This window comes from Hyla sarda, chromosome 4 (genome assembly GCF_029499605.1).
Source record: "Hyla sarda isolate aHylSar1 chromosome 4, aHylSar1.hap1, whole genome shotgun sequence".
Lineage (NCBI taxonomy): Eukaryota > Metazoa > Chordata > Amphibia > Anura > Hylidae > Hyla > Hyla sarda.
In genome coordinates this window covers 149,645,136-149,672,882 of record NC_079192.1, presented here as the reverse complement: position 1 = coordinate 149,672,882, position 27,747 = coordinate 149,645,136, and the positions used below count along the sequence as shown (strand labels likewise).

At 41.3% G+C, this 27,747-nt stretch overlaps 1 protein-coding gene across 1 annotated transcript in view; it reads left to right on the top strand.

The window, feature by feature from the left end:
- Positions 1-27,747, top strand: part of PRTG (protogenin) — a 127,401-nt gene that overhangs the window by 6,628 nt on the left and 93,026 nt on the right. Inside the window, exon 2 of the mRNA XM_056572374.1 lies at positions 840-1,142. Within this exon, the coding sequence (XP_056428349.1) occupies positions 840-1,142 (303 nt within the window). The remainder of the gene's footprint in view (positions 1-839; positions 1,143-27,747) is intronic.

Below are 27,747 nucleotides of genomic sequence, written 5' to 3'. Positions count from 1 at the left end.
TACTCCACTGCTCAGTGTTTGGAACAACTGGAGCCAGCGCCAGGAGCTCGTGATGTCATAGCCCCACCCCCTCATGTCATCACGCCCCACCCCCTCAATGCAAGTCTATGGGAGGGGGTGTGACATCCTTCACGCCCCCTCTATAGACTTGCATTGAGGAGGCAGGGGGTTATGTCACAAGGGGGCCGGGCTATGACGTCACAAGCTCCTGGCGCCAGCTCAGCAAACAAAACTGTTTGTTCCAAACACTGAGAAGCGGAGTTCCCCTTTAATGTATTTGAAAAGGCCTCTGAAAAATGAAAGAAGATATCTAATTGGTTGCTATGGGCAACTCAGCAACTATTCCTCTGGACAGGTTTTGATAAATCTCCCCCACAGTTTTACAATTTTTTACTATCCAAAACCGTACTGGTGTATTAAAGTGTACATGTACATGTCAATAAAAAAATCCAAGTTTTTATTGGTTAGTGTTCACCAGAGCTTATATTACGATTCTGTTCTGGTCACATGACATACTGCCAAGAGAGAACTCGCTAAGTGCTAAGCAGGTAATTCTCCCTTCTGGTGATGTCAGGGTCTTTAATACTCAGACCCCGACTAATCAAAACTTTTTATAGGTCTCTATGACATATAAAAAGTAATTTCTTTTCACGACAGTGCTCGTTTAAGTTGGTTCTTTTGGTGCTGACGGATGTGCTTTGTAAGTACCATTTTGGAAGGAACTCCCTGTAGAGCATTGCATGTTAGAAACACATTTGCTTCAAAGTGGCAGAGTTTATTTTTACTTACGCCTCAGTTTCTCCTTTTTCCTTTCTGATGAAATATTTTTTACCCCACAGGATCCTGGTGTTTCAGTGACCTGTTGTTTGTGAAAGAACCCGAGGATGTAATTGTTTGTCGGAAAGATTCGGCTATGTTAGATTGCTTGGCTCAAGGGGAACCTCCAGTCACAATCACATGGCTGAAAAATGGAGCAAAGATTTCTGAGAATGATCGGATCTCAACTCTACACAATGGCTCCTTGTACATCCAGGAGGTGGAGGGCAGGAAAGGAGAGCAGTCTGATGAAGGATTTTACCAATGCTTGGCCCTGAACAAATATGGTGCCATTTTAAGTCAAAAGGCTCATCTTTCATTAGCAAGTAAGTCTGGTGTTTAGTTTCATCTTAGTTGTCAGTCATGGTTTACTGTAGCCTTTGGAGAACAATTGAACGGCATTCACACAAGTATTTTAGCAAAGTGAAGACATTGTTCATTGTGACACGCTCCAGTCTTTAATTAAGGGTATGAATGAGATAAGAATATTTATAAGTATCTAGGATAAAGGGACCTCAAACAACTGCTGTGCATGTTACCATAGTAACTATCAACTGTAGCCTTTGATCAAGATGACGGCCATATTTACAATATTCCAGAATTGGAAACATATGATGGCAGTGAAGAGATTTGCAGAGAAATGAAAGGAGGCATCAAATGCATAATTAATATATGCAATGTAGGTCAGGTGTGTAAAATCTATTCTTTATTTCAACATTGAACCAATATGACTTTTTAATGAGATGTGTGAGTACAAGGATGCTTTGATTAATTTATTCATTTCCCACTAGAGTCCATCAATTTACTAGTGGAAAAAGAATTTCCCAGTCAGTCATAGAATATGCCTTATACATCCGAGACAAGTCCACAGGGTGCAAACGTGACTGCAGACACCTCTTAATAATAACACTTTGTAGTGAAATCACATGGTGGCGATACAGTGCGCTTTAGACTCTGACATGCACCCTTTCATTAATGTCTCAAAGTTAAAGACAGATTTGTTAAAATGATATAAAGGCCATATTGATCCTCACATCGTTTAAACACTAGGTTTTCCGCATGTCTGTATTGAAACCGCTGCTTTCTCCAATTGCTTGGCCTTCCAGTCTGAGGCATGTGTAATATGCCACATATAATCCCTTTCATTCAGTTTTTGAAGCATAATGGGTTCTCCTATTTGACACCTGTGTATAGAGTACCCTTAAGGATTAAACATTTATCTGTGGTTGTAAAAGCTAGGCTGTGAACCAATTGATTTTTCCATTAGCCTGTGTTTTCAAGGCAAGCTTTTTGCCTACCATTTCATATTTGTATCGCATCAGATCTCTCTATTTTCCCATCCACTTATTATTGTTAGTTATAAACAATAGGGGTGTCATTAATGTCAAAGACAGACAAGTCTCCTGGCAGTACTGTTTATTGCTTCCATTCAAAATATTTTTCTTTTTCTTGTTATTAGATTTTTAGAGTACAACATTTGTTTAATATATTTAATATTTGGAAAACCTGGAGTTCTTATTCAATGCTACACATCTTGCAAATGAACCTGCATCCTATTTAGATGAACATTTAGGCATCTCCTTGTTAAGTATTGTCGCTACATCTATAAGTTCTACATTTTGGAATGTCGGCATAGAATATTTCCGTGCGGACATTCCACAGACAGCGGAGCGCCGACAGAACATGTGGCACTAGGACAACTCAGTAATGCCCCATCTCATAGACAGCAATGCATTTCCTTGCAGAATTCTCAAAAACATTAAACACGTTTAATGTTTTTGCGCATGGCGGAATCAGGATTTTTGCAAAAGATGTTGATGCCACTGAAATTCCACCGTGTGGACAGAGCAGCAGAATCTCTTTGAAATCAGTGGGACTCTGCTACTGCAGAATGTACGTGTGGAAGATTCATGTGGAATTCCACATGGACATTCTGCCATGTGAACATGGGCATATTGTGGTTGTTCATGCGGCATTGCCTTATGTTATGTATGAGTTCTTGACTGTGTAATCAAGATAGTAGCCAATACACATATTAACTGACTGTCATGGGTTCAGTATAATAAATTAAAACTGCAGCCAGTCATACATTTCCTTTAAATCAGCACAGTAGTCACATGAAATGCTGTCAAAGCCTGCCATAATAAAAGCCGGTCTTTCTTAGCGATCCCTTTTTATGATTCCTCTATGTCTTCATGGGAAATAGAGAAGCAGTTGTCCTCCTGAACATATATTGTGACTGAATTGTCAGGTTATTCAGTTCTGGTAAATTGCTGCTGCTCATTATTGTCCGCTAAGGTGATTGTTGCTGAAAGCACCAGAGTGGTCGCCAACAGCCCCCCCATAAAAGTAAAGAATAAAAAGCAATAAAATAGTGCTCCCTTGTATGAATCCTTCTCAACAAATAAGACAACTGGTGAAAGTCAAGGGCTGACTCACCGGTACAAGTTGTGCAAATTCGGGCACAACTTGTAACAACACAAAATGAAAACCACAATAAAACCAATGCTCCAACTTCTACTCCTACTAGAGAATCTCAGGGCGCTGCCAGTAATAAGCTGTTAACTCGACCAGTACATTAAAACTTTTTAATGGTATAAAAATGTGCAATGCGTTTCAAAGCCAATCAGCTTCTTTCTCAGGTATAAACTTTAAAACGCGTTGTACGTTTTTATGCCATTAATGTACTGGTCGAGTTGACTGTTTTTACTGGCAGTGCCCTGAGATCCTCTAGGTGGAGTAGAAGTTGGAGCATTGGCCTTAATGGTAAAGAGAAAACGTGACAAACATCACAACAAGTGGCTGGACTGTTTTACTTTAATTATCTCCTCCCTACAATTAGTGTTCACTTAAGTAGTGCTCTCTAGTACTTCCATTTTGGTCCATACGCTTATGTGGTACTGTCTGGATCGTCATCTGTCATAAGGTTTTCATAAAGGTATCTTGTCTATCTTTAAAGGGGAACTCCGCCCCTAGCATCTTGTCTCCTATCCAATAAGGTAGATTGGGGATAAGATGTCTAGGGGCGGAGTACCCCTTTAAGCCATACTGAGGAGTCATGATACAGAACATCATACAAAATGACTGCTTTCTCTGATAACTTTTGTCAGGCTCTAATACCCAACTCCTACTGTACATGTGGAAATGGACATTAACATAATAACTAGTAAAAATACAAAGTAAGGACATAGGAGTGTTGGCCAGAAACAGAGATTGCACCCTGTGGGGTAGAAAATCTTTTGATGTATATATATACTCTGTTCACCCAGAATCTGAAAATTTCTCTCACTGGCTGCCATTAGCCACGTGACGAATAATAACCTATTGAAGTTAGTGTCTTCCTTTTTTGCAAGACATCTGATGGCTTAATGAGTCTAGACTCTCCCACAGTATGTGGATAATGCTGGGCACAACATGGCACTGTGTGTAAGCAGATACATAAATTAGCACAGGGGTTGATAATGGCGAGCTGGATGGAATTAACACTGTTTTGAATATCAAATACATTGTTAATCACTTCCCCTAATAGAGACATCAGTGGGTAGCTCTGAGAATATCCTAAAGCCTTTTTCACATGGGATAGAATAGTAAATAGGAGAAAAGGGGCAGTGTGTACTTAGGCTTAAGGCATTTTTCATTTTGTTTGCCTCTTGTAAACTTCTCTTCAGAGTCGCCTGGAGACAACTGCAATAGAGCTGAACTTCTTAAATGAACATCTTCTAGATAAATACACACGTCTATGGAAATTAGTGTTGGGGGTCACATTGATCCTACTACAAAGCCTTATAAAAAAATATGCGAATGCCAGTGATTGCTCTATCAGCATGTGTCCTTTTAGTGATATTCATCTACTTACTAGCTTAATTTTTTTGTTGTGCAACAATTTTACTAACAAAGCTATTCGCTAATGTATGCAGATACTCTGATTTCTCTGTTACCAGGGAAAATAAACCAAACGCCTTTAATTCCTTAAGATCTTCTTTTTACCACAGGCTGCTTGTAACAGAATTAATAGCACAGACAATGTTTAGATATTTAGAAGTGAATGAAAGATTTAGCCTCAGTTTGTTTGGGGTTTTATTTGAGCTCCTGGAAACCCAGATGACTTTCTGGTATATATTCGGAGAGCTATACATATTAAATAGGTGGAGAAAAGGCATTAAATGGGAATTCTTTCTAGTCAAAGAGCAAGTACTATCTTAGACAGTGGCAACAGCAGGGGGCAAGGATGTTCTTTTTCTGTGGCTGGCCATAGCATTGACAAGTAAGATTGCCATTCGTTTTAGGATCACAATGTGGAGTTGTGCACTGGAAGATGTGTAGAGCCTTAGCTTGTGCAATGGTTTCAGGGACTGAACACACAAGTAGATCAGGACCAGGTTTCTAAAGTTTAGGAAGTGGAAACTGGAGGTTGCACTCCATACAGGAATGTCATTATGTCTGTGCAAATGAAGGCTTCAGTGGGTTAAAAGGTTAGAAACTGGCCAGGGTGCGGCTTACCCTCCTGATAAAGGGCAGATGACCCTGATTCTATGGCCAATTCTTTCATGTCTGTCCTCTCCAAAGAGTGATTGCCAGGGATTGTTCTGTAGGAATGCACAGATTGGAAAGTAAGCAGACCTCTTTTTTTTTGGTGTTCCTTAAAACCTTATCTCCTGTTCCCAGCAGGTCCACCAGTATACTTTTCTTATACTTCTCTATTTAGTCATGCAGTTCCACTGCTTTTATCCATTAATCCAGATTCTCCAGGAGACATCATTGTATAATTGAGACTGGGTGGCAATAAGGTGATTATTTTATTTTTAACTTAAATATAACTGATTGTATAGCCTTTAGGCACTACTCGGTGTGGTTATTATTATTTATCCTTATATAGTACAAGTGCTATATTTGGAGATTGTCAAAATATTCATCATTCTCTGTTACCAATAGGTTAACCCATCATTTTTTTTTTCCATGTGTAGGAGACCAAATTACTTGGAAGAAAAACTTGAAAACATGGAGGGCATGCAAACTCCATCTTGATTTTGTCTTGGGTTAGATTTGAACTCCACATGCCATTGCTGCTCTGCAGATAAGATATCATGCACCTATATCCCCTGTGACTGCATATTAATAAGCATGAGGACACAGTTTTAATAGAATCACATGACTCTCACATAATTTTCAATATCATTTTTATCAAAAAGAAAAAGGCAAGATACGTTTATAAGGGGATACGTTTGCTTCCCATATAATTGTGATAGTAGCTCATGATGTTCTCATGATATACTCCATGCTCTCATAATAGACCTTTATGGGGTATTTATCCAAAGTTCTAACAAAGCGAAAAACGGTAACCCGCACTCAACGCAAGGCGAGCCAGACGACTTCGCTTCACATCCTCCAACGGACCCAGTTCCAGACTTCCTGCAGGGCGCTCAGAGGCGACTGACGGTGGTTTCACGCTGAAAGGCCGCAAGAAGCGCACACCAGCGTGAAACCGACGACATTCGTCTCTGAGCGCCCTGCAGGAAGTCTGGAACTGGGTCCGTTGGAGGATGTGAAGTGGAGTCGTCTGGCCTTAGCCTTGCGTTGAGTGCGGGTTACCGTTTTTCACTTTGTTAGAACATTGAAGTAACTCGAATTTATTTCTGTCTCTGAACCGCAGACCCAGGACCTGAGTCTCCCTGAGTGGTGTAGCTACACGGGTTGGTTAACTCCATCAGTGCTGGTAGTAGTAGGGCCACTATGTCCTTGTGTTTCTTTGGAGTCTTGAAAGTGTATATTTATCCAATGTTATTTGCATAATGCATTTTTTTTATAATATATACAGACGTGTACTCCTTCGCAATGTACTAAATCTACAACTCCAAAAAAAACTTCAGATACATGGTGTGTTTGTCTTTAGATGACACATACATGACATTCTTAATCATGTCTGTGTTCCTGCATCTGCTCAAAATGGGCCATGAAATGGTTTAGTGGCCTGTAATTTTCTTTTATTGTATTGTATAAATTGTGCTCAATATTCAAACCATAGTGCATTCTGGTCAGCTGCTCTTTTCAGCTGACAGGTAAGCTATGCTGGAGGCATTCCTTTAGAAGATGCTGGACAGCTCAGATATGTAAGGAGTAGAAACCCCCATGTGTCCGACACTGCTGAGCTGGCCACCTCCTTGGCTTTTGAATACCTAGAGGATGGAGGTATTCAGCGTTGCTTCTTTTGTTTGCACCCCATGACTGTTAAAGAATAGTTTCTATCTCAAAACATTGCTTGGTCCAAAGCTATTGTCATGTTTTCCCATTCTGCAGCTGTGCCTATTGTGTACAGTGTAGAATAATTTATGACCAAGAGTGAGATGGCTCCCATTCAAAGACTACTTTTTAATAAATTTCTCTAATCATCCCCTTTATCATAATATCATCGTTGAATCATTTGTCATTTAAAAACAAACGTCTGGGGTTTTATAGGACATCCTTGGCTACCTATTAAGATGACGTGCTTGATTTAACATTAGCAACATGTAGTGTTTGTATAATGGGATGAAAATATGCATTCTGCATATGATTCTTGTATTTTTGAGCACTGTATTGGCATAAAATGTGTCTGTTTGGTAGATAAGGTAATTCAGCAAAGGCCATTATTGAATGGTATTAAAGGTTTGGATGACATGAATAGCTATATCATTATTGCTAACTTTGCCTTGAGAACTTTTTAGATTGTTCTCTGTTCAGTGGTTTAATTCCTCTTTGCTTTCTAATAGGGAACTCTGACACTTTGTTTCCAGTTGCAATAGAAGTCACTGAATGAGACATAATTTTTATTCTAGGATTTTACTGTGACAGTACGAGACAAGACATAGATTCCTCGCAGCCACTGCAGGAAGATGAGTCAAGGAAAATCAAAGTGCACAGGGCTGTTTCAGACATGAGAAGAATATATGACTTTTCATCGGTAGCTGTACATATCTGACTTGTTATAATGTCCTCTATATCTATATGACCATTCCTCAGCCTTTAGAATTCATAATACAGTAGTTACTGAATTTCTTAGAATGTCTTTCTGTCAAGTGTAAAAACAGAATTGTTACTTCTTACTAAGAGAAAATACACTTTGTAGTTCTAACCAATGTTACAAAATGACTGGTCTGACTAGTTTCCGTGTGAAGCAAAGTCATTTTCTCTCAGTACTAGCTGTTGTTTACTTGTGACTCTCAAGTGTTATATGCTTATGGCTGGAAGGGATTAAAGGCAAAAATCATTATGATCATTTAGAAGCAAACAAATCACAGCCATAATGTAAATGCACAAAATAATATAGTTTTTCCTTTTTTTTTTGCATACCTAAAAACTCTTGTCTTTGGTGCATTGCAATTTTTACATGCATTTTGCTATTCCTTTGCATAACTAGCGAGGATTCTCCTTGAGGTGAGTGCCAGAAAGGCTTGTAAAAGCTTAAAGGGGTACTCCGCCCCTAGACATCTTATCCCCTATCCTAAGGATAGGGGATAAGATGTCAGATAGCCAGGGTCCTGCTGCTGGGGACCCCCGGGATCTCAGCTGCGGCACCCCGCTATCATTACTGCACAGAGCAGACTCGCTTCATGCGTAATGACCAGCGATACAGGGGCCGGAGCATCGTGACATCATGGCTCCGCCCCTCGTGATGTCACAGCCTGTCACGGCCCCGCCCCTCATGCTGTCACAGCCTGCCCCCTTAATGCAAGTCTATGGGAGGGGGCATGATGGCCGCCACGCCCCCTCCCATAGACTTGTATTGAGGGGCAGAGCTGTAATGTAACGATGCTCCAGCCCCTGTATTGCCCGTCATTACGCACGGAGTGAGTCTGCTCTGTGCAGTAATGATAGCGGGGTGCCACCGCCGAGATCCTGGGGGTCCCCAGCAGCGGGACCCTGGCAATCTGACATCTTATCCCCTATCCTTTGCATAGGGGCTAAGATGTCTAGGGGCGGAGTTCCCCTTTAAAGGCCAGGGCTTGACAAATTTAAGAATCTAGAAACCAACACAAAGAAGTTAGGAGCCAGCATGCCGTCATATAACATTACGTCATATGGGCAATCCTTAGTGTCCCCTCAACTCCCCCCTGTTTGTCACAGTCATTATTGGCCTCTAATCTCCCTGTCCCCCAGTGTCACAGTCATTTGTGTTCACTCATCCTTCCCCTGTGTGTAAAATATTACTGTCCCCTCAGCTCCCTACTGCTTTACTTACCTCCACCTTCGTTCCCATGCTAATCCTGTGTTCTGCCTCCGGTGATCAGCAATGGATTTCTTTCGCTGGCGCTCCCATGTACAGCATCAGATGTCTTTAATCGTGTGACTTGACAGCTGCAGCCGATCAGTGACTCCACCGCGTGGCTTCGTGGCTTCGTTCCTAAGTTTGGAGTGTCACTGCCAGGCCTGACGTCTGCTGGTCCTGTAACATTAGTGTGCCAACCGAAGGCAGTATGGGGAATAAGCACAGGAACGCAGGTGGATGTAAGTAGAACAATTTAAAAAAAAAAATTCTTTTAAGAGAAAAAAGCCTGTTGTACATTGAGAGGGTCGCAGGCCTGAAACGTGTCTGTTTGAAGGCTATCTGGAATAAAATATATTATATTTTACCAACGCTGCATCCTCCTCTTTCTGGGTGGTTGGTGCCGAAGTAAAACGTTTTTTTGTTCCACAGACGTGGAACACAGCACTTGGACACAATTTATTATTATTATTTATTAAGGATAGACACTCATTGAAAAGGGTTGATAAAAAGCCTGGGTGCAACCATGAATTTCTTAGTTGTCATGGTGAACTACTGCCTGGGATATGACCAGCCCTGTTATACTTGCTACACTGGAAATTTGTGGAAAACAAATATGCATGCTGTGGTGACACCTGTAGGCCAAGCCAGAATCCTTCCCAAAATGAGGAGTTACGCATCCACCTTCTGGGAGGGATCCTGGCTTGACTTATTCACCAATCACCAGTCACCAATTGTAAAATTCTACGAAACAATGACTTAAAGGAAAGCCACATTCCAAAAGGTGGCACCGGAGAGCAGGATCTTATTTCCTTTGACCGAGAGATACTTTGCATACTTGTTTCCAGAGAAGTGATAAGGTGACCATGGTGCTTCCCAGTGGGAAGAAGGAAGTCCTCTCCAATCATCGTTCTGGTGAAAAATGTCCATCAGTATCTTTGAACGGTTATTCGAACCATTTATTGTTTGTTTCAGTGGGTGGACCAGGAATTTAAACAGAATAGACACAAAATAATGTTACCGTATTTTTCCCCGTATAAGACGCACTTTTTCTTCACCAAAACTGGGGGGGGGGAAAGTCGGTGCGTCTTATACGGCGAATACACCCCTATTGTGGCGGTCCCTGCGGCCATCAACGGCCGGGACCCGCGGCTAATACAGGACATCACCGATCGCGGTGATGCCCTGTATTAACCCTTCAGACGCGGCGATCAAAGCTGACCGCCGCGTCTGAAGGGAAAGTGACACTAACCCGGCTGTTCAGTCGGGCTGTTCGGGACCGCCGCGATTTCACTGCGGCGGTCCCGAACAGCCCGACTGAATAGCCGGGTTAGTGCTTACAGGACACCGGGAGGGACCTTACCTGCCTCCTCGGTGTCTTCTCCGTTCAGGGATCCCCTGTATGCCGGCGCTCTCCTTCCTCATCATCACGTCGTCGCGTACGTGCGTCGGCGTGCGTCGGCGTGCGTAACGACGTGATGGCGGCGACGGAGAGCGAGGATACCCGTCCGGCAGCAGAGACGTTCCAGAGGGAACACGGCAACAGCGATGGAGCGACATCCAGGGCAGCAGTGACGGCTCCGGAGCAGCGGGGACACGTGAGTATTACCTCCCCCTGCAGTGGTCTTCAATCTGCGGACCTCCAGATGTTGCAAAACTAAAACTCCCAGCATGCTGGGAGTTGTAGTTTTGCAACATCTGGAGGTCCGCAGGTTGAAGACCACTATTGGGTTAAAAATCTTTATTTTTTTAGATTTTGCCCCTAAAAATTGGGTGCGTCTTATATGCCAGTGCGTCCTATAGGACGAAAATATTTTGTTATGTAACTAACCAAACTGAACAGTTTCTAGTCTATGTTGGAATGTGTGCACTGTTCTGTTAATGTGAAACAGTACTAGGTACATTTTGCCATATTTACGATAAGGTATGATGATATATTATTGTCATAAATGTTAGATTTAGAGTAGTAGATATGGTGATCAAGCAGCGAGATTTGACCACTGTTTACAATACAGCTTGACCTTTTGGAGGTTGTTTAAATTATATCCAAGAAAGAAGGATATAGAGGGGGTGGGGAGTTCTGTGTATGTGAACATCAATATTGCTAACCTGGACATAGGGAAAGGAAAATGGATTCCTGTCAAAGCAATCCACTATTTACAGTGCATGTGATACAGAAGTCCCCAATTAGTATTTACAAGATGTGATTTTTCTTTTTACAATTGACCTATTGGATGGATGCTTCAATAAAATGTAATAAAGACTTCCTGTATGGCTTGCATGTTTTAATATAGAAGGCTAAATAAATACCAGAACAGCTCTCATTTAGCTTTCATTTGTGGTGTTTTGTAAACAAACTGTTGACCACCTATTTTAGGTAATTCACATTATGTACTATTGACCTTTGGAAATCCCCACTTACTGTTCTGCACATTTTTAATACAGTCATTTCTAGAAACATTTCCTATTACTGATTTATAAACTGTAATCTTATATCAATATATGATTTTTGGTGCAATTCTGCATTACTAGTGAATTGGCTAAGGGTATAAAGAGCTGCACTCTCTACATAAAAAAAAAAAAAAAATAAAAGGATCAAGAAAAGGGGTTTCAGAAATCTAACAAGCGATTTAGAAAATTTCACTAGCAGCTGAGACAAAATTTCCTTTATAGGTGTTATCTTGGAACTTGTAAGTTAAAGTCATGTCTCCAGTTGATTTTACTCTATCACTGAACTTAAGATTGCAAGCATGGATTTTGCTTCTAATATATTCTTTCTTAAGTAAACTAATCGCGGCCTTACAGTTCAGATATGTCAGCCAAACTTTTCCTTCCAAAGTCCTCCTGACTTCTTCAGGCACATGTAAGTTTGGCTCTAATAAGCATGCTTGAGTTCTCAATAGAGAGGGGGGGAGTAAGCTGCTGCCAGACACCTATTGGCAGATTATCTCTGTCTGCAGTAGGGCAAATAGATTTTTAAAACAGATTTGCAGTGTAATACACTTATCCCTTATATGCAGGATCGGGGATAAGTGTCTGATCGCCGGGGTTCCAAATGCTGGCACCCCCCGAGATCACCTGTACGGGGCCCCAGCTCTGCCGCGGCTCCCCCATGCAGGAGGCGTGTCGGCCGCAGCATGACCAAAGGCCAACACGCCCCCTCCATGTATCTCTATGGGAGACATGGAAATGCAGCATTTGTACTTCCCCGCCTATCCCATTGAGCTGTGTGTGCCTTAATGAGGTTGATAACACACGCGTTAGCCACGGCAATTCCGGGTCCCTTATGAGAGATCACGGGGGGGTCTCATCGGCCGGACTGTTAAATAATGGCGGAGTACAGAACTATATTCCGACCTGACCGTGAAGGGAGTGTACCCTTAGTATAAAAAAAACAACAGCTTACATTTATTGTAATCTTCTCGACATCATGGCAGACAGTAATTCAATTAAATCTTCATATAATGGCAGTCCTTAGCATATTTATCTTCATAATATGGCAGTTCTTAGCATAAGTTAATACGTAGGAGAAGTACATAGGCTTGTGTCCTTAAATCTTATCCCACCAGCTGGGATTTCTTCCAAATATATGGCCAACTTACTTCATCCAGCATGGCGGATCCATCTTCTAGTAAGTGACCTTGTGTCCATGCTTCCAAGATGGCAGCCTCTGTCTTAACTTCTTCCAGTCATCATTCGCCTCCTATTTCATGCGTCCGTATCCTGGATGCCCCTGTATTGGACTCCCCTATTGGAACCCCCCGTATAGGAGACCCCTGTCTGGAGGCCCCTTCCTTTATTTCCTCAATGCCTGTTATGCTCAAATTATGTGCGTGTCTATAATGAGGGCATGTTTATCCTATTTTAGGATGTGTCTACTATCACGGAATGTCCATAAATATACATATATGTGTGATGACTGGTTTTGCCAGAACCCATAGGGTTTATGATTTCTATCCCTGTTGTTTGTTTTGATTGCTGGGATGACGCCTCTGTGCTCCTGGGTGTGGTTAAACTTGCTGAGCCAATTAGAGTCCTCCTGGTTGCAGCTCAGGCATATATAAGGAGGCCCTTTTCAGTCATTCTCTGCTTGTGATAGTTCTTAGTAACTTACCTAGCTATCTCTGTGCTCATTCTGTTTATTCTGGTTTTGTGACTTTTGGCTTGGCTTTTGACTTCCCTTTGATACTCTGTTAATGTACTTTGTGCTCTCCAGGTTTAGACTCGGCCCTCTGACTACGTATTTTTGTGTGCGCGTGTTACCTCCAGCTTTTCCCGACCTTTTGTCAGTTTTGTAGTTTATTGTTTTTACTTTTTGACTGTCCCTCACTTATTTAGGAATTGACTGTCACTGTGGTTACGGACTTGTCGTCTAGGGCAGGTACGTAAGTAGGCAGGGAGAGGGTAGTGGGCGAGAAGAGTGTGCACTCCTTCCCTGCCCAGACGTGACAATTTGGTTTAAAGGGGTTGTGCGTTGCCCTGCAGTTCGGAGCTCTGCTCACAGCGTCTGGAAGTTCATTACTCCGAACGCTGTGTGCGGGCTTCCGTGTTCACGGCCGGCGGGCGTGACGTCACGCCCGGCCCCTTCGTGACGTCTTGCCCGCCCCCTCGTGACGTCACGCCCGCCCTTCCGTGACGTCACGCCCACCCCCTCTACCAAAGTCTATGGGAAGGGGGCGCGGCCGCTGTCGCGCCCCCTTCCCTTACACTTTGGTAGAGGGGGCGGGCAAGACATCACGAAGGGGCCGCGCATGACGTCACGCCCGCTGGCCGGGAACACAGAAGCCCGCACACAGCGTTCGGAGTAATGAACTTCCGGACGCTGTGAGCGGAGCTCCGAACTGCAGGGCAGCGCACAACCCCTTTAAATATAAGAGTATGTCTCCTCCTTATGGTTGGCTGAATATTCATTAACTCAAGAGTGTATGCTCCTTCTTATTGGATACTACTTGTGCATATATGGTTTCATTCTTCAACCATTATCTCCTCACACTGCGTGTGTACCTAAATACACTGCTCAAAAAATTAAAGGGAACACCATGTAACTCCAAGTCAATCACACTTCTGTGAAATCACACTGTCCACTCAGGAAGCAACACTGATTGACAATCAATTTCACATGCTGTTGTGCAAATGGAACAAACAGGTGGAAATAATAGGCGATTAGCAAGACACCCCCAATAAAGGAGTGGTTCTGCAGCTGGTGACCACAGACCCCTTCTCAGTTCCTATGCTTCCTGGCTGATGTTTTGGTCACTTTTGAATGCTGGTGGTGCTTTCACTGTAGTGGTAACATGAGAAGGAGTCTACAACCCACACAAGTGGCTCATGTAGTGCAGCTCATCCAGGATGGCACATCTATTTGAGCTGTGGCAAGAAGGTTTGCTGTATCTGTCAGCGTAGTGTCCAGAGCATGGAGGCGCTACCAGGAGACAGGCCAGTACATCAGGAGACGAGGAGGAGGCCCGTAGGAGGGCAACAACCCAGCAGCAGGACCGCTACCACCGCCTTTGTGCAAGGAGGAGTACTGTCATCAGGAGCATGCCCAGGCATTGTAGGGAGGTCATACGGGCTCATGGAGGCCACACACACTACTGAGCCTCATTTTGACTTGTTTTAAGGCCAATACATCAAAGTTGGATCAGCCTGTAGTGTGGTTTCCCACTTTGATTTTGAGTGTGACTCCATATCCAGACCTCCATGGGTTGATACATTTGATTTCCATTGATAATTTTTGTGTGTTTTTGTTGCCAGCACATTCAACTATGTAAAGACAAACGTATTTCATACGAATAGTTCATTCAGTCAGATCTTGGATGTGTTATCTTAGTGTTCCCTTAAATTTTTTTGAGCCGTGTAGTATAGCTACATGTCAGATTCTATATCTATCTATCTATATATATACAGACAAAGAATAAGTCAGCCAGCACTTTAGTTGATACCAAACTATTATATGGACCTGGCCTACAGGTGCACACTACTAGGCTAGATATACAGCAACAGAAGAATGCAGCAGCACACTGCTAGCACAAAGATATAGGTGAAACATGAATATGCAATTAAAACATGGAGAGCTATACAGCTATGGTGTAATAGATGCAAATGTGAAACTATGAAATAGTGAGGCACTTAGCTCGCAAATTTGTCTCCGCCGGCGGTTAAATAGCTTGGACCGTCCCACTTGACCGCTGGTGGAGACAAATTTGCGAGCTAAGTGCCTCACTATTTCATAGGTTCACATTTGCATCTATTACACCATAGCTGTATAGCTCTCCATGTTTTAACTGCATATTCATGTTTCACCTATATCTTTGTGCTGGCAGTGTGCGGCTGCATTCTTCTGTTGCTGTATATATATATATATAAATATATATATAAAATACCAGGATATCCTTGTGACAGCTGATAACCTTTCTACTTGTATTCATATATAGCCTTGTTCAAAAATATCTCATTACGTAATTTTTATCACGGACCCCCTGCGATCAGACACTTTTAAGTGTTAAACACTGCAGTACTCCTTTAAGTCCTACCCCTTTGATGGCCCCACCCTCTTATCTGAGTCCAAATATGGAAAAGATCAGCAGGAGATAAACCCTTGTGTTCTATTTAGGGTTTGTACAAGACTATTTGTTTCGTCTTTATACAGAAAATGCTTCTGGCTGACAAAGAATAAGATATCTGAAATGCCTCTTTACTATTATTCCGAGTCTGGTTTGTATGGTATTGCATGTTGTCCTTGCAATGTGGCTATGAAAAGCTTGGAGGTTGCATAGAATGAACCAAAATAGTGAGTGTTTGTCTGTTTCTTTCAAGTACATATTACCCCTAACTTTTTTTTAGTATGTCACTGTTTATTTGTTTTTGGCATTTTATTCACTTCACTGGCTTTGAAATCACAAATTTTTTTATAGCCCTTTTAGCCTGCAGATCTATTCATTTCATTTATGATAAATGTTAATAATTAGTTTAAATGGGCACTTTCAACAAACTTTTTTTTTTTATATGTTGTAGTACTTATGTACTACAACATATCTGTAATATAAATCTATTAAATATTTTTTCATTAAAATAGTTTATTTTAATGTTGAAAACCGGCCACTAGGGGTCTCCCTCCTAGAGGCCGGCTGCAGGCTGGCGTGACGTCATGCATAAATTTGGACCGATGCCGGCAGGGCATCGGTCCTAATTCATTTAGCCTGTGCTCGCTCCCTGCCTGTCAATCAGACAGGCGGGAGCAAGCGCTGAGAGCGCATTGGCTCCCTGGCTTCACACGCTTTACAGAGCTGCGGCAACTTTTGATTTCAACCGGGGGGGGGGGCATGGGGGGTAGCGCTGCTGCATGCGGCAACTATTGATTTCAGGAGGGGGGGGAGCGGGGTTCGGGGGAGAGCCGCGGCACTAACAAAGTTATTGTTTTTAACACAGGGTGCCTCCAGTTGTTTCACCACTACAACTCCCAGCATGCCCTGACAGCCAGTAGATGTCAGGGCAAGCTGGTAGTTGTAGTGGTGAAACAGCTGGAGGCACCCTGTATAGTGAACTGAGGGCGGAAGTGTCGGCCCCAGCAGGCATCAGTGACGTCCCGCCTGCTGGGGAAGTCTGCCTGGTAGTGAAAACACTACCAGGCAGACAAAAAAGCATTTTTAAAATAGTAAAAAAAATGTAAAGGCAGGGAGGGGGTTAGGGATAGATGGGCAATAGGCAGGGACAGAAAAAAAATGGAAGGTGGGAGCTACTCTTTAAAGGAAAACTGTCACATATTTTCTCCCGCACTATCCACATGTACTGGTGGATAGTGCGGGAGACGCTGATTAAAACTAGCCCTACCTTGGTCTGATCCGCGACGCCGTTCACCCGCAATTGTAGTTTTAATCTCTGTGTATATCCGGCTGTAACTGGCAAAGGCGATGCTTCTGCGGGCCGCTCATGAATATTCATCCCTTCCTCTGGTTAGGAGCGGCGAAGAGAGGGAGAACAGGAGGGATGAATATTCATGAGCGGCGCTGACGTCAGTGTCAGTTAGCCTGCAGAAGCACCGCCTTTGCCAGTTACAGCCGGATATACACAGAGATTAAAACTACAAGTGCGGGCGAACGGCGGTGCGGATCAGACCAAGGTAGGGCTTGTTTTAATCAGCGTCTCCCACACTATCCACCAATACCGGTGGATAGTGCGGGAGAAAATATGTGACAGTTTTCCTTTTAGCAATGTAATGTTAGATTAAATTGTTCTGCTTTGTAAAGACATCTTTCTAGAACTGCCTTGAGTACAGTACCAACTGCCTAAGGATGAACATATTCATGTACTACATATGCTCCCATAACTCCACCCTGCAATGCTTGCTAGGCCACTAACTGATATTTATCACTTGCTTCATTAAACTTGTCTTTGACATCCAGAAAATTAATGATGGAAATATTTTGGGGAGTTTGGACATGACATTTTGCCTGAGGACTAAAATTTTTTGAAGAACTTAGCACCTGCTAAAAATACTTCATTAACAATTCACAGGCTGTATGGGTCCAGCTACTTAGAGAGTCTCAGCTTCTCATGATTTTATAGTATGCTGATTTACATGCCAGTCAATATTTAAGTATCATTACAGACTTCACCATGATGTAAAGAGGCAGGTGTATTAAACTCTATAAATAAAGGATGAAATACTACTAATCTTCTTAATTCTGTTGATGAAATAGTATTGTTTTGTATGCACTTTTACAAGTATTGGGATGCTGTATTTTGTTATGCCTTGAAGAAATTATATTAAATATTATATTAAAATAAGGAAGTTAATTTCAGGCGGTTGTCACATGCAATGCCTCTTGTGGGGGAAAATACCACTGCTGCTTTTATTACATTTTAATTACCAAACTAACAAATGGATCCAGCGGGAAAAAAGATTTGTAAGGGTACAGTCCCACATAGCGCTTACACAACATATTTCACACTGAGCAGCGGGAAATATGCTGCATATTCTTCCATGAGCATACACACAAGGCTACCCAGCCCCGCCTCCAAACCTCACTGAACACACAGGCTTCTGCCGAGTAGCCCTGTGTGTATGCTCATCGGAGAATACCAATATATTTCCTGCTGCGCAGCGGGAAATACGATACGTAATCGCTACATGGGATCATACCCTAAGACGGAGTTTACATATGAAAACTACCATATGCTTATAGTATACATCTGAAAACTAGCTGTACTGAATGCCAATGTATATCATAGGGTATCTTTGCCAGATCCATTGATTTCAGTGGACTGAACAGTTTAATAATGATTATGTTTGGTACATTTGTGAGCCTATGGAGCGTTTTATATTAAAAAAAAATTTGTGGGACTCTCTATGCTAACCAATGAAAAGTACCAAAACTAGCCACTATTTTACATTTTGGCCAATCAATTGTATAGATTGAACATGGGTATGATGTAGTATATTTAGGAAAATTAAGCAAAACAAGGCAGTGTGTATAACAAGTGTAGGGTAGTTTTCATATGTGTTCAAACTTCCATGTTTATACATTTAATAAAAAAAAAAAAAAAAGTGTGTGTGTGTGTGGGGGGGGGGGGGGGGGGGGTGACACTTGCCTTAGATTGCGATTACATGTGCAGTATCCAACCAAAACTGATATATTGTACACAGTTGCACCCCCTAAATGTTAAAGGGGTACTCCGGTGAAAACCTTTTTTCTTTTAAATCAACTGGTGGCAGAAAGTTAAACATATTTGTAAATTACTTCTATTAAAAAATCTTAATCCTTCCAGTACTTATTAGCTGCTGAATGCTACAGAGGAAATTCCTTTCTTTTTGGAACACTGATGACATCACGAGCACAATGCTCTCTGCTGACATCTCTGTCCATTTTAGCAACCATGCATTGCATATGTATTCTAAGGGCAGCATGGTGGCTCAGTGGTTAGCACTGCTGCCTTGTAGTGCTTGGGACTTGGGTTCAAATCCCACTAAGGACAACAATAAATAAAGCGTTATTATTATTATAATAACGTCAGCAGAGAGAACTGTGTTCGTGATGTCATCAGAGAGCATTCCAAAAAGAAAATAATTTCCTGTGTAGTATTGAGCAGCTAATAAGTACAGGAAGGATTAAGATTTTTTAATAGAAGTAATTTACAAATATGTTTAACTTTCTGCCACCAGTTGATTTAAAAGAAAAAAAGTTTTCACCGGAGTACCCCTTTAATGTATGTTTTTGGAGAATGCACCAAAACTGAGAGAAATTATATTTTACCTGGTTTTTCTGCAGTTCTCTTGATTTTTACGGTATTTTTTTTTTTATTGTTTGTTATATTCCTTTAAATTAGAACATTTTTGGTTCTGTTTTATTTTTTGTTCAGTTTTTAAGACTTTGCAGATCTGGAACACCTTGCATTGCTGCATGCTGCACAGCTCACTGGTAGTGATTCACTATAGAACTGGAAATGGACATCTCCTTTGTGCTGGGGACATATGCTCTCTTTTATCTTCATTCATTCATGGTAATCTGCCTAAAGCTGCTCAATAGCCAGTGATATTTACTTTTCCCAATCTTTGTATGTCATGGAAATGCAAATAAATGCCATGTAAAGCAGTGCAAATGATTGGATTTCTCAGACAGGATACGTCCTACTTTCCTCACTCTTTTTCATCGCTATTTCAAGACCAGTGGGTCTAATAATAATACCATCATAAAAGATCGACTGTGAAATAAACAATTTCATCTCACACCATTACCACTCAATGGCAATGTGCAGACTGGGGGCATTGTAGGGCATCTTATCGACCTCTTGAGTAGCAGGACAGAAATAAAAGAAAGAAACCAGATTTAACCCTCTACTCAGAATTAGGAAACTGAACATTGTAGACTTTAGTTAAATGACCTCCTGCGAAATTGGCCTGAATGTTTTTATTGGATTCCCTGCAGATAGGTACTGTGCAATGGAATAATTTACCATTCTATAAACCATACATGATGATAAACATGTAAAACCTGTTGAGGTTTTTAATCTTCTTGTTGGAAAATTTGTTCCAGAACTTTCTGTGACTGAAAATCAGTTCCATATATCTGTAAGGATTTCTGCAAGCTCGGTTTAGATGAATAGATTAGTTGCTAAATTAATTAAATTAATCTGCTGTGTGTGAATTCCCCCCAAAGCATTACTGTTATTTAAAAAAATATATATATATTTCATACGGGCATGTCAAAAGTTTTTGTCTGTCAGGGGCTCAGTGCTAAGACCCCTACCAATCTCTAGATGTGAAGAATGTGTGGTAGCTTCCTTCACTTCCTGGGTTGGATTAACAAGCAGATCTGTAGGGATCCAATCCTGAGAATGCTGGTAAACTGTGCCCTTAAAAGGGGTACCCCGCTGCCCCAGCGCACGGAGCATTTTGTTCCGAACGCTGGGTGCAAACGGCAGGGGTTGTGACGTCACAGCCACTCCCCTCGTGATGTCACACCACACCCCCTCAATGCAATTCTATGGGAGGGGAGGACGCCACGCCCCCTCCCATAAACTTGTATTGAGGGGTGTGGTGTGATGCCACGATGGGGCACGGTCATGACAAACACCGGGTTCTAAACTAATGCTGGGTGCTGCACAGAGATCGTGGGGCTCCCTGCTGCGGGACCCCCACAATCAGAAATCTTATCCCCTATCCTTTTTATAGGGGATAAGATGTCTAGGGGCGGAGTACCCCTTTAAATGGCATGCACAACCAATGTTTTATATTCCTTTTTTTATGGGGCTTTTAAACATTGCTATGGTCAGTGCTCTGCAATATTCAAAAGCAACATAAAGAATGAATGAACCTTCTTGCTGAGAATACCTCTTTCATATTTCTGAATATTAGAAGTTGTCTTTGTAATGGGAGTTGGGTCATTGAGTATAATGTTTGCTGCTAAATTGGTTGTGGGAAATATAAACACTCCCTATGATTTTAAAGTATAGTTTATATTTTACATGTAGACAAAGTGAAATGTAGGAAAGAAATGGCTGGTGAATTTTTGTGTTTTGTGCCTAATATGGTTCTGGTTTAAAGGGATACTCCACTGATAAACATTTTTTTTTAATCAACTGGTGCCAGAAAGTTAAACAGATTTGTAAATTACTTCTATTAAAAAATATTAGTCCTTCCAGTACTTATCAACTGCTGTTATGATCCACAGGAAGTTCTTTTCTTTTTGAATTTCTTTTCTCTCTGACCACAGTGCTCTCTGCTGACACCTCTGTCCATTTTAGGAACTATCCAGAGCAGGAGCAAATCCCCATAGCAAACCTATCCTGCCCTGGACAGTTCCTAAAATGGACACAGGTGTCAGCAGAGAGAAATGTGGTCAGGCAGAAAGGAAATTAAAAAATAAATTTTTTTAATAGAAGAAATTTACAAATCTGTTGAACTTTCTGGCACCAGTTGATTTAAAATTTTTTTTCCAGTGGAGTACGGTTGGTGGAAGCCTTTTTCTCTAACTATATAATCTCTGCAACTGTATGTACCAACTAGTAAGAACCACAGATGTCTAAGTTGTGAACAGATATTGAGGGCAGAATCAACCAAAAGATTTAGATTTGGCTCAAGATATTGGTAGGATCATGTCTCCTTCCTTCTATGTTTTGTCTGGTTGAACATCAGAACAATGGATGCAAATATAACCCCCAAATAGTCCAAGCTGAAGGACATCTGAAGAAAATGCACGTGAAGATCTTTGTAGGGGCATCTTCACTGACCCTAGGACGACTATTCTATTCATACGGTCTGCAGATTTGCAAGAGCTTGACCACTGGTCAGTGAACCCTGGCAGGCATTTTTGCTAACCATATAGGTCGCAGGCTAGCAGCTGGAGATTGATTTGTGTAACTATCCAGCCCCACATTCTTCAGAGAAGAGCTTGTCAAGAGACACAACGGCTCTATGGAGAGCCATTCATTTCCTTAAAATGGAGGAGACGTATTATATGATTGAGTGGATTACTTTTGGGTCAGAAGACGTCTCTTTACTGCCAGGTTTTAATTTGGCTAGCCTTCAAAGACGGATTTAGGCAAAAATGTTTGCCCAAGTAGGAAGTAAATTTATTGAATTTTCTAAGGACAATGGCCAAATGTATTGTTATGTTTGGAGTTTTTTGTTTTTAAAAAAATCTATTTTCCTACAGTTGTTTTTGCAATTTTTTGTTGCCTCAAAAATGGGCGTCTTTTGAAAAAAGAGAAATGTGTAAAGTGTTCTACATTAGTAAAAAACATTTGGCGTGTTTAGTGCAGTGGTCATGATTTTACTATGTGTGCCTTTTTTTTTAAACGTTACATAATTCTGGCGCAAGCTGCCCTCAAAAGGCACGACCCCAGCCCACACTGTGCAGAGCCATTATTGGATGCTGTTTATTCTGTGCCACATTTACCACATGCCATACACCAAATTGATAAATTTGGAGCACGTCTACCAAAATCAACACAAGAAAGCCAGCTAACAAAAGAGGCAGTAGTGAAATCAGCAGCAGAAAATCTACAGCAAAATATGCATGTGTAAACGTACTATTAAGGGGTTATCCGGTATTGGACAAACAGAGTTGATTTCTTCCAAAAACAGCACCACACCTGTCCTCAGGTTGTGTGTGGTATTGCAGCTGAATGGAACTGCATTTCATTGAAGTGAATGAAGACAAGTTGTAATACCACACACACCCTAAGTACAGGTAAGATGCTGTTTTTGGAGGAAGTCAGCTGTTTTTTTTTCTGGATAATTCCTTTAAAGGGGTACTCCTCTGGAAATTATTATTTATTTTTTAAATCAACTGGTGCCAGAAAGTTAAACACATTTGTAAAGTACCTCTATTTAAAAAAATAAAATAAAATAAATAAACACCTTTTATGATTCCAGTGTTTATAAGCTTCTGTATGCTACACAGGAAGTTCTTTTCTTTTTGAATTTTATTTCTGTCTGACCAGAACTGTCCAGAGAAGGAGCAAATCCCCATAGCAAACCAATCCTGCTCTGGACGGATCCTGACATGGACAGAGGTGTCAGCAGAGAGCACTGTGGTCAGACAGAAAGGAAATTCGAAAAGAAGTGAACTTCCTGTGGAGCATACAGCAGCTGATAAGTACTGGAAGCATGAAGAATTTTTTATAGAAGTAATTTACAACTTTCTGTCATCATGTTTTCTAGTTGAGTGCCCCTTTTAAGGTGTTGCCTCTTTATTCTATGTAGATTATTTTTATGTCCGCAAACCGGCATAATGGTGTGTTGATTTTTACTGAGGTGCCAGTGCCAGATCCATTCATTATTTAGTAGTTATTTTTCATTTATTAGTATAGTAGTAACTATATTTGGTCCTTTTTTTGAGCATATGCAGTTTTTTTTTGCAAGACTCAATAACGTAGGCAACTGCGCTTTTAAGTTCAAAAGATGTGAAATGGACCAATTGTAGTTATGACTAGACTGTGTTTAGTCCATTGAAATCATAGTAGATGTATATAGAAACGTGCATATAGGTTTTCAAACTTTTACAATATTTTGTCATTGTGCCAGTGTTGCGTAAGGGTGGCTCTTTGCCCTACAACAGTGAGTATAATCTGACAATATTCAGTCAATTTCAATGATTTATTTCCAATTAGGATCTGTAGTTGAACAAGCAATAAAATGTTATAACTCTGCAGTTGAGCCCCTAAAAGCATGTCATATTATTTAAACAATTGCTTAGCTGACAGCTATGTTTCTATGAAAGTAAGAAGATAAGTGGCTGCTATACACATTAGATCTGATGGGTGGTCCCCATTAAAGGGGTATTCCAGGCAAAAACTTTTTTTTATATATCAACTGGCTCCGGAAAGTTAAACAGATTTGTAAATTACTTCTATTAAAAAATCTTAATCCTTCCAATAGTTATTAGCTTCTGAAGTTTTCTGTCTAACTGCTCAATGATGATGTCACGTCCCGGGAGCAGTGCATGATGGGAGAATATCCCCATAGGAGCTGGATAGCTCCCGCGACGTGAGTCATCAGAGAGCAGTTAGACAGAAAACAACAACTCAACTTCAGAAGCTAATAACTATTGGAAGGATTAAGATTTTTTAATAGAAGTAATTTACAAATCTGTTTAACTTTCCGGAGCCAGTTGATATATAAAAAAAAGTTTTTGCCTGGAATACCCCTTTAAGATTGGGATCCCCCAATAAATAACCTAATTTTTATGGTCAGATTAATACTTGAGCAATTGAAATGTTTTCCTCTGTGTACATCTGGTGGCAGTGGGATGGATTTTATTGAATATGTGTGTTTACACTTCAAAAATGGTCCTTGTAAACAAAACCCACATTTGCATGCCATGTCCCCTCCTTTGTTTTGTTCCTAATGCTTGGAGCAGGCGGCGGGGGTCATGATGTCACTGACACGCCGCGGGTCACCCCCCTCGTGACATCACGTCACGCCCCCTCAATTCAAGTCCATGGGAGCAGATGCCATGCCCCCTCCCATAGACTTGCATTGAGGGGGAGTGGCCTGACATCACGAGGGGGGTGACCCGCTACCCACTCCAAGCATTCTAAACGAATGTCGGGTACTGCACAGAGATTGTTGGATAGGGGATAAGATGTCTAGGGACGGTGTACCCCTTTAAATCAATTTCAAGGTTGGTCTTTCAATAACCTGGTGAGTGCAAAAACGGTTTTGTCAAAATGACTTACAGCACTCATTTACAGGCAGAGTATTAATTGTACTACTTCTTCCCGAGGTTTATGGTCTATTCACACGTACAGTATTCTGTGCAGATTTGATGCGCAGGATTTTCTGCTGCAGATTTCAATGTAAACTGAACACAGCTTGATATCCTGCGCATCAAATCTGCACAGAATACTGTACGTGTGAATAGACCCTTAATCTCTATCCCACCTTCTCTCCTTCCCTTGAGGTTTTCCTTTTCATATCTTGGCTCACTATAGTAACTACATTGCCCATTAGATCACTTACCTCTAATATACATAATCTTTAAAAATATCACTTAGGTATTCTGATTTGTTTTCGTTTTATATAGACCTATATATTATATTTTACTATACTGTTATTAATAGGTTATTATTACTTAACTCTTAGTTTTCAGCAGATCAGGGTAGTTAAAAGTATTTCTAAATGATACCAATAACCCTTTCATTTTTGGAATTACACCCCTCAATGGCCGCTTTCAGACCTATCTATTAACATCTCAGTCATGCTGTGTTAAAATGTAATTTAATTCCACAGCAGGCGAGTATTTGGGCACTTCAAAGGCAGATTGCCTCCCCCATTGCTGGAAATTTGATAAATCCTAACATACAGTAACTTTAGGAGGGCTCGTTGGCTCTGCGCTTGGCTGCGGTGGTCATTCTACTCCCCTACGGACATGTGCCTTTGCAAAGGTCATGTAATATTATCTTTAATAATTAAAGGCCGATTGCTGTTGATTTCCCCAGGTTACCAGCTCTGGGCTTTTGTTATGTAGTATGCAGTGTATACAGTGTGAGTCGTGTATATAAAGGATGTAGGTTTATCTCTTACTACCAATACTTGCTGTATAAATATATAATATTTATCATGATAACCAGGAATAAATCATTGTTGTTAAAGAGGACCTGTGGGTTCTTGGTCTATATTTAGCTGCTGTTCTGCAGATTCAGTTGCTTTCTTGTAGGCCCTCCTGTTTCCTAGCAATCTGTGCTGTTAGTTTGAGCTCCTGAGTACTAGGACTTAGCAGTGGTCTCTGCTTCTATGGCTGTCTAGGCCCTCACTAGAATATCAGGGCTGGCATTGTTGGTGAGTGAAAGGGAGGGCTAAAAGGAGAAAAAATAGCACCAGCATCTACATGAATGAGAACTGTGCAACTATTTTACATAAAGTGCCATGGCTTCAGTTTTATGGTATGTTCCCACTTGGCGTATTTTGCTGTTGCGTATTTTATTTCACATTGAAGTCAATGGGTAGGAAAATACACATCAGCAAATACGCAGAAAAATACACCAGGTGTGATCTTACACTTGGGGTACATTCACATGCTGGGGGTCTGCTGTGGATTTCCTGCACTCATCTGCAGAAGATTTGCCACTGATTTTGAATACACTGATTTTCTTCGGTACAGAGACACTGCACTTTTCTGCAACTGATTTGCAACAGCTCTGTAGCATGTGAACATACCCTTATGTTAATATACAACTACGCAGAAACTGTTTTTTTTTATACTGATACCAGCTATAAAGCCCAATAAATAATAACAGGAGGAATCAGTTTTTCTTCATACTGTGCTGAGAAATACCCTGACAGACCCCATTGTCATAAGTGTGTAACTTTAACCCCTTAACGACGAGCGCCATAAATGTACGTCCTGGTGACGTGGTACTTAACGCACCAGGACGTACATTTACGTCCTAAGCATAACCGCGGGCATCGGAGCGATACCCGGATCGTGCACGGCAGGTCCCGGCTGCTGAACGCAGCCAGGGACCCGCCGGTAATGGCGGACACCCGCGATCCCGCGGCATCTGCAGCATCGCGGTCACTTAAATGGATGATTGCATCGCCCGCGGCGATCTGATCATCCAGCATGGCAGACGGAGGTCCCCTCACCTGCCTACGCTGCCTTTCGGGAGTCTTCTGCTCTGATCTGCCTTCCCGCAGACCAGAGCAGAAGATGACCGATAACCCTGATCAGTGCTGTGTCCTATACATAGCACTGAACAGGATTAGCAATCAAATGATTGCTATAAATAGTCCCCTATGGGGACTATTAATGTGTAAAAATAAAAGTTAAAAAAGAAAGTAAAAAAATGTGAAAAACCCCCTCCCCCAATACAAACGTAAATTGTCCCATTTTCCCTATTTCACCCCCAAAAAGTGTTAAAAAAATATTTTATATACATATTTGGTATCGCCGCATGCGGAAAAATATCTGAACTATTAAAATAAAATGTTAATGGTACCGTACAGTGAACAGCGTGAAGGTAAAAAATTATTTTTCAAAAATAGCTGCTTTTTTAACCTTTTATTCCCAAAATTTTTTTATAAAAAATGTATTAAAACTTTTATATAAGCAATATGATATCAATAAAAAGTACAGATCACAGCGCCAAAAAATGAGCCCTCATACCGCCGCTTCTACGGAAAAATGAAAAAGTTATGGGTCTTCAAAATAGGGGGATTTTAAACGTACTAATTTGGTTAAAAAGTTTGTGATTTTTTTTTTTAAGCGCAACAGTAATAGAAAAGTAGGTTATCATGGGTATCATTTTAAACGTATTGACCCAAAGAATAAGGAACACATGTCATTTTTACCATAAATTGTTCGGCGTGAAAACGAAACCTTCCAAAATTAGCAAAATTGCGCTTTTCTTTTTCATTTCCCCACACAAATAGTATTTTTTTGGTTGCGCCATACATTTTATGTTAAAGTGAGTGATGGCATTACAATGGACAACTGGTCACGCAAAAAACAAGCCCTCATAATAGTCTGTGGATGAAAATATAAAAGAGTTATGATTTTTTGAAGGCGAGGAGGAAAAATCGAAAACGTAAAAAAAAAATTGTCTGCGTCCTTAAGGCCCAAATGGGTTGCGTTCTTAAGGGGTTAAATGGGTACTCCGCTGCTCAGCGTTTGGAGCTCGTGACTTCATAGCCCCACCCCATCATGACGTCACACCCCTCAATGCAAGTCTATGGGAGGGGGCGTGAC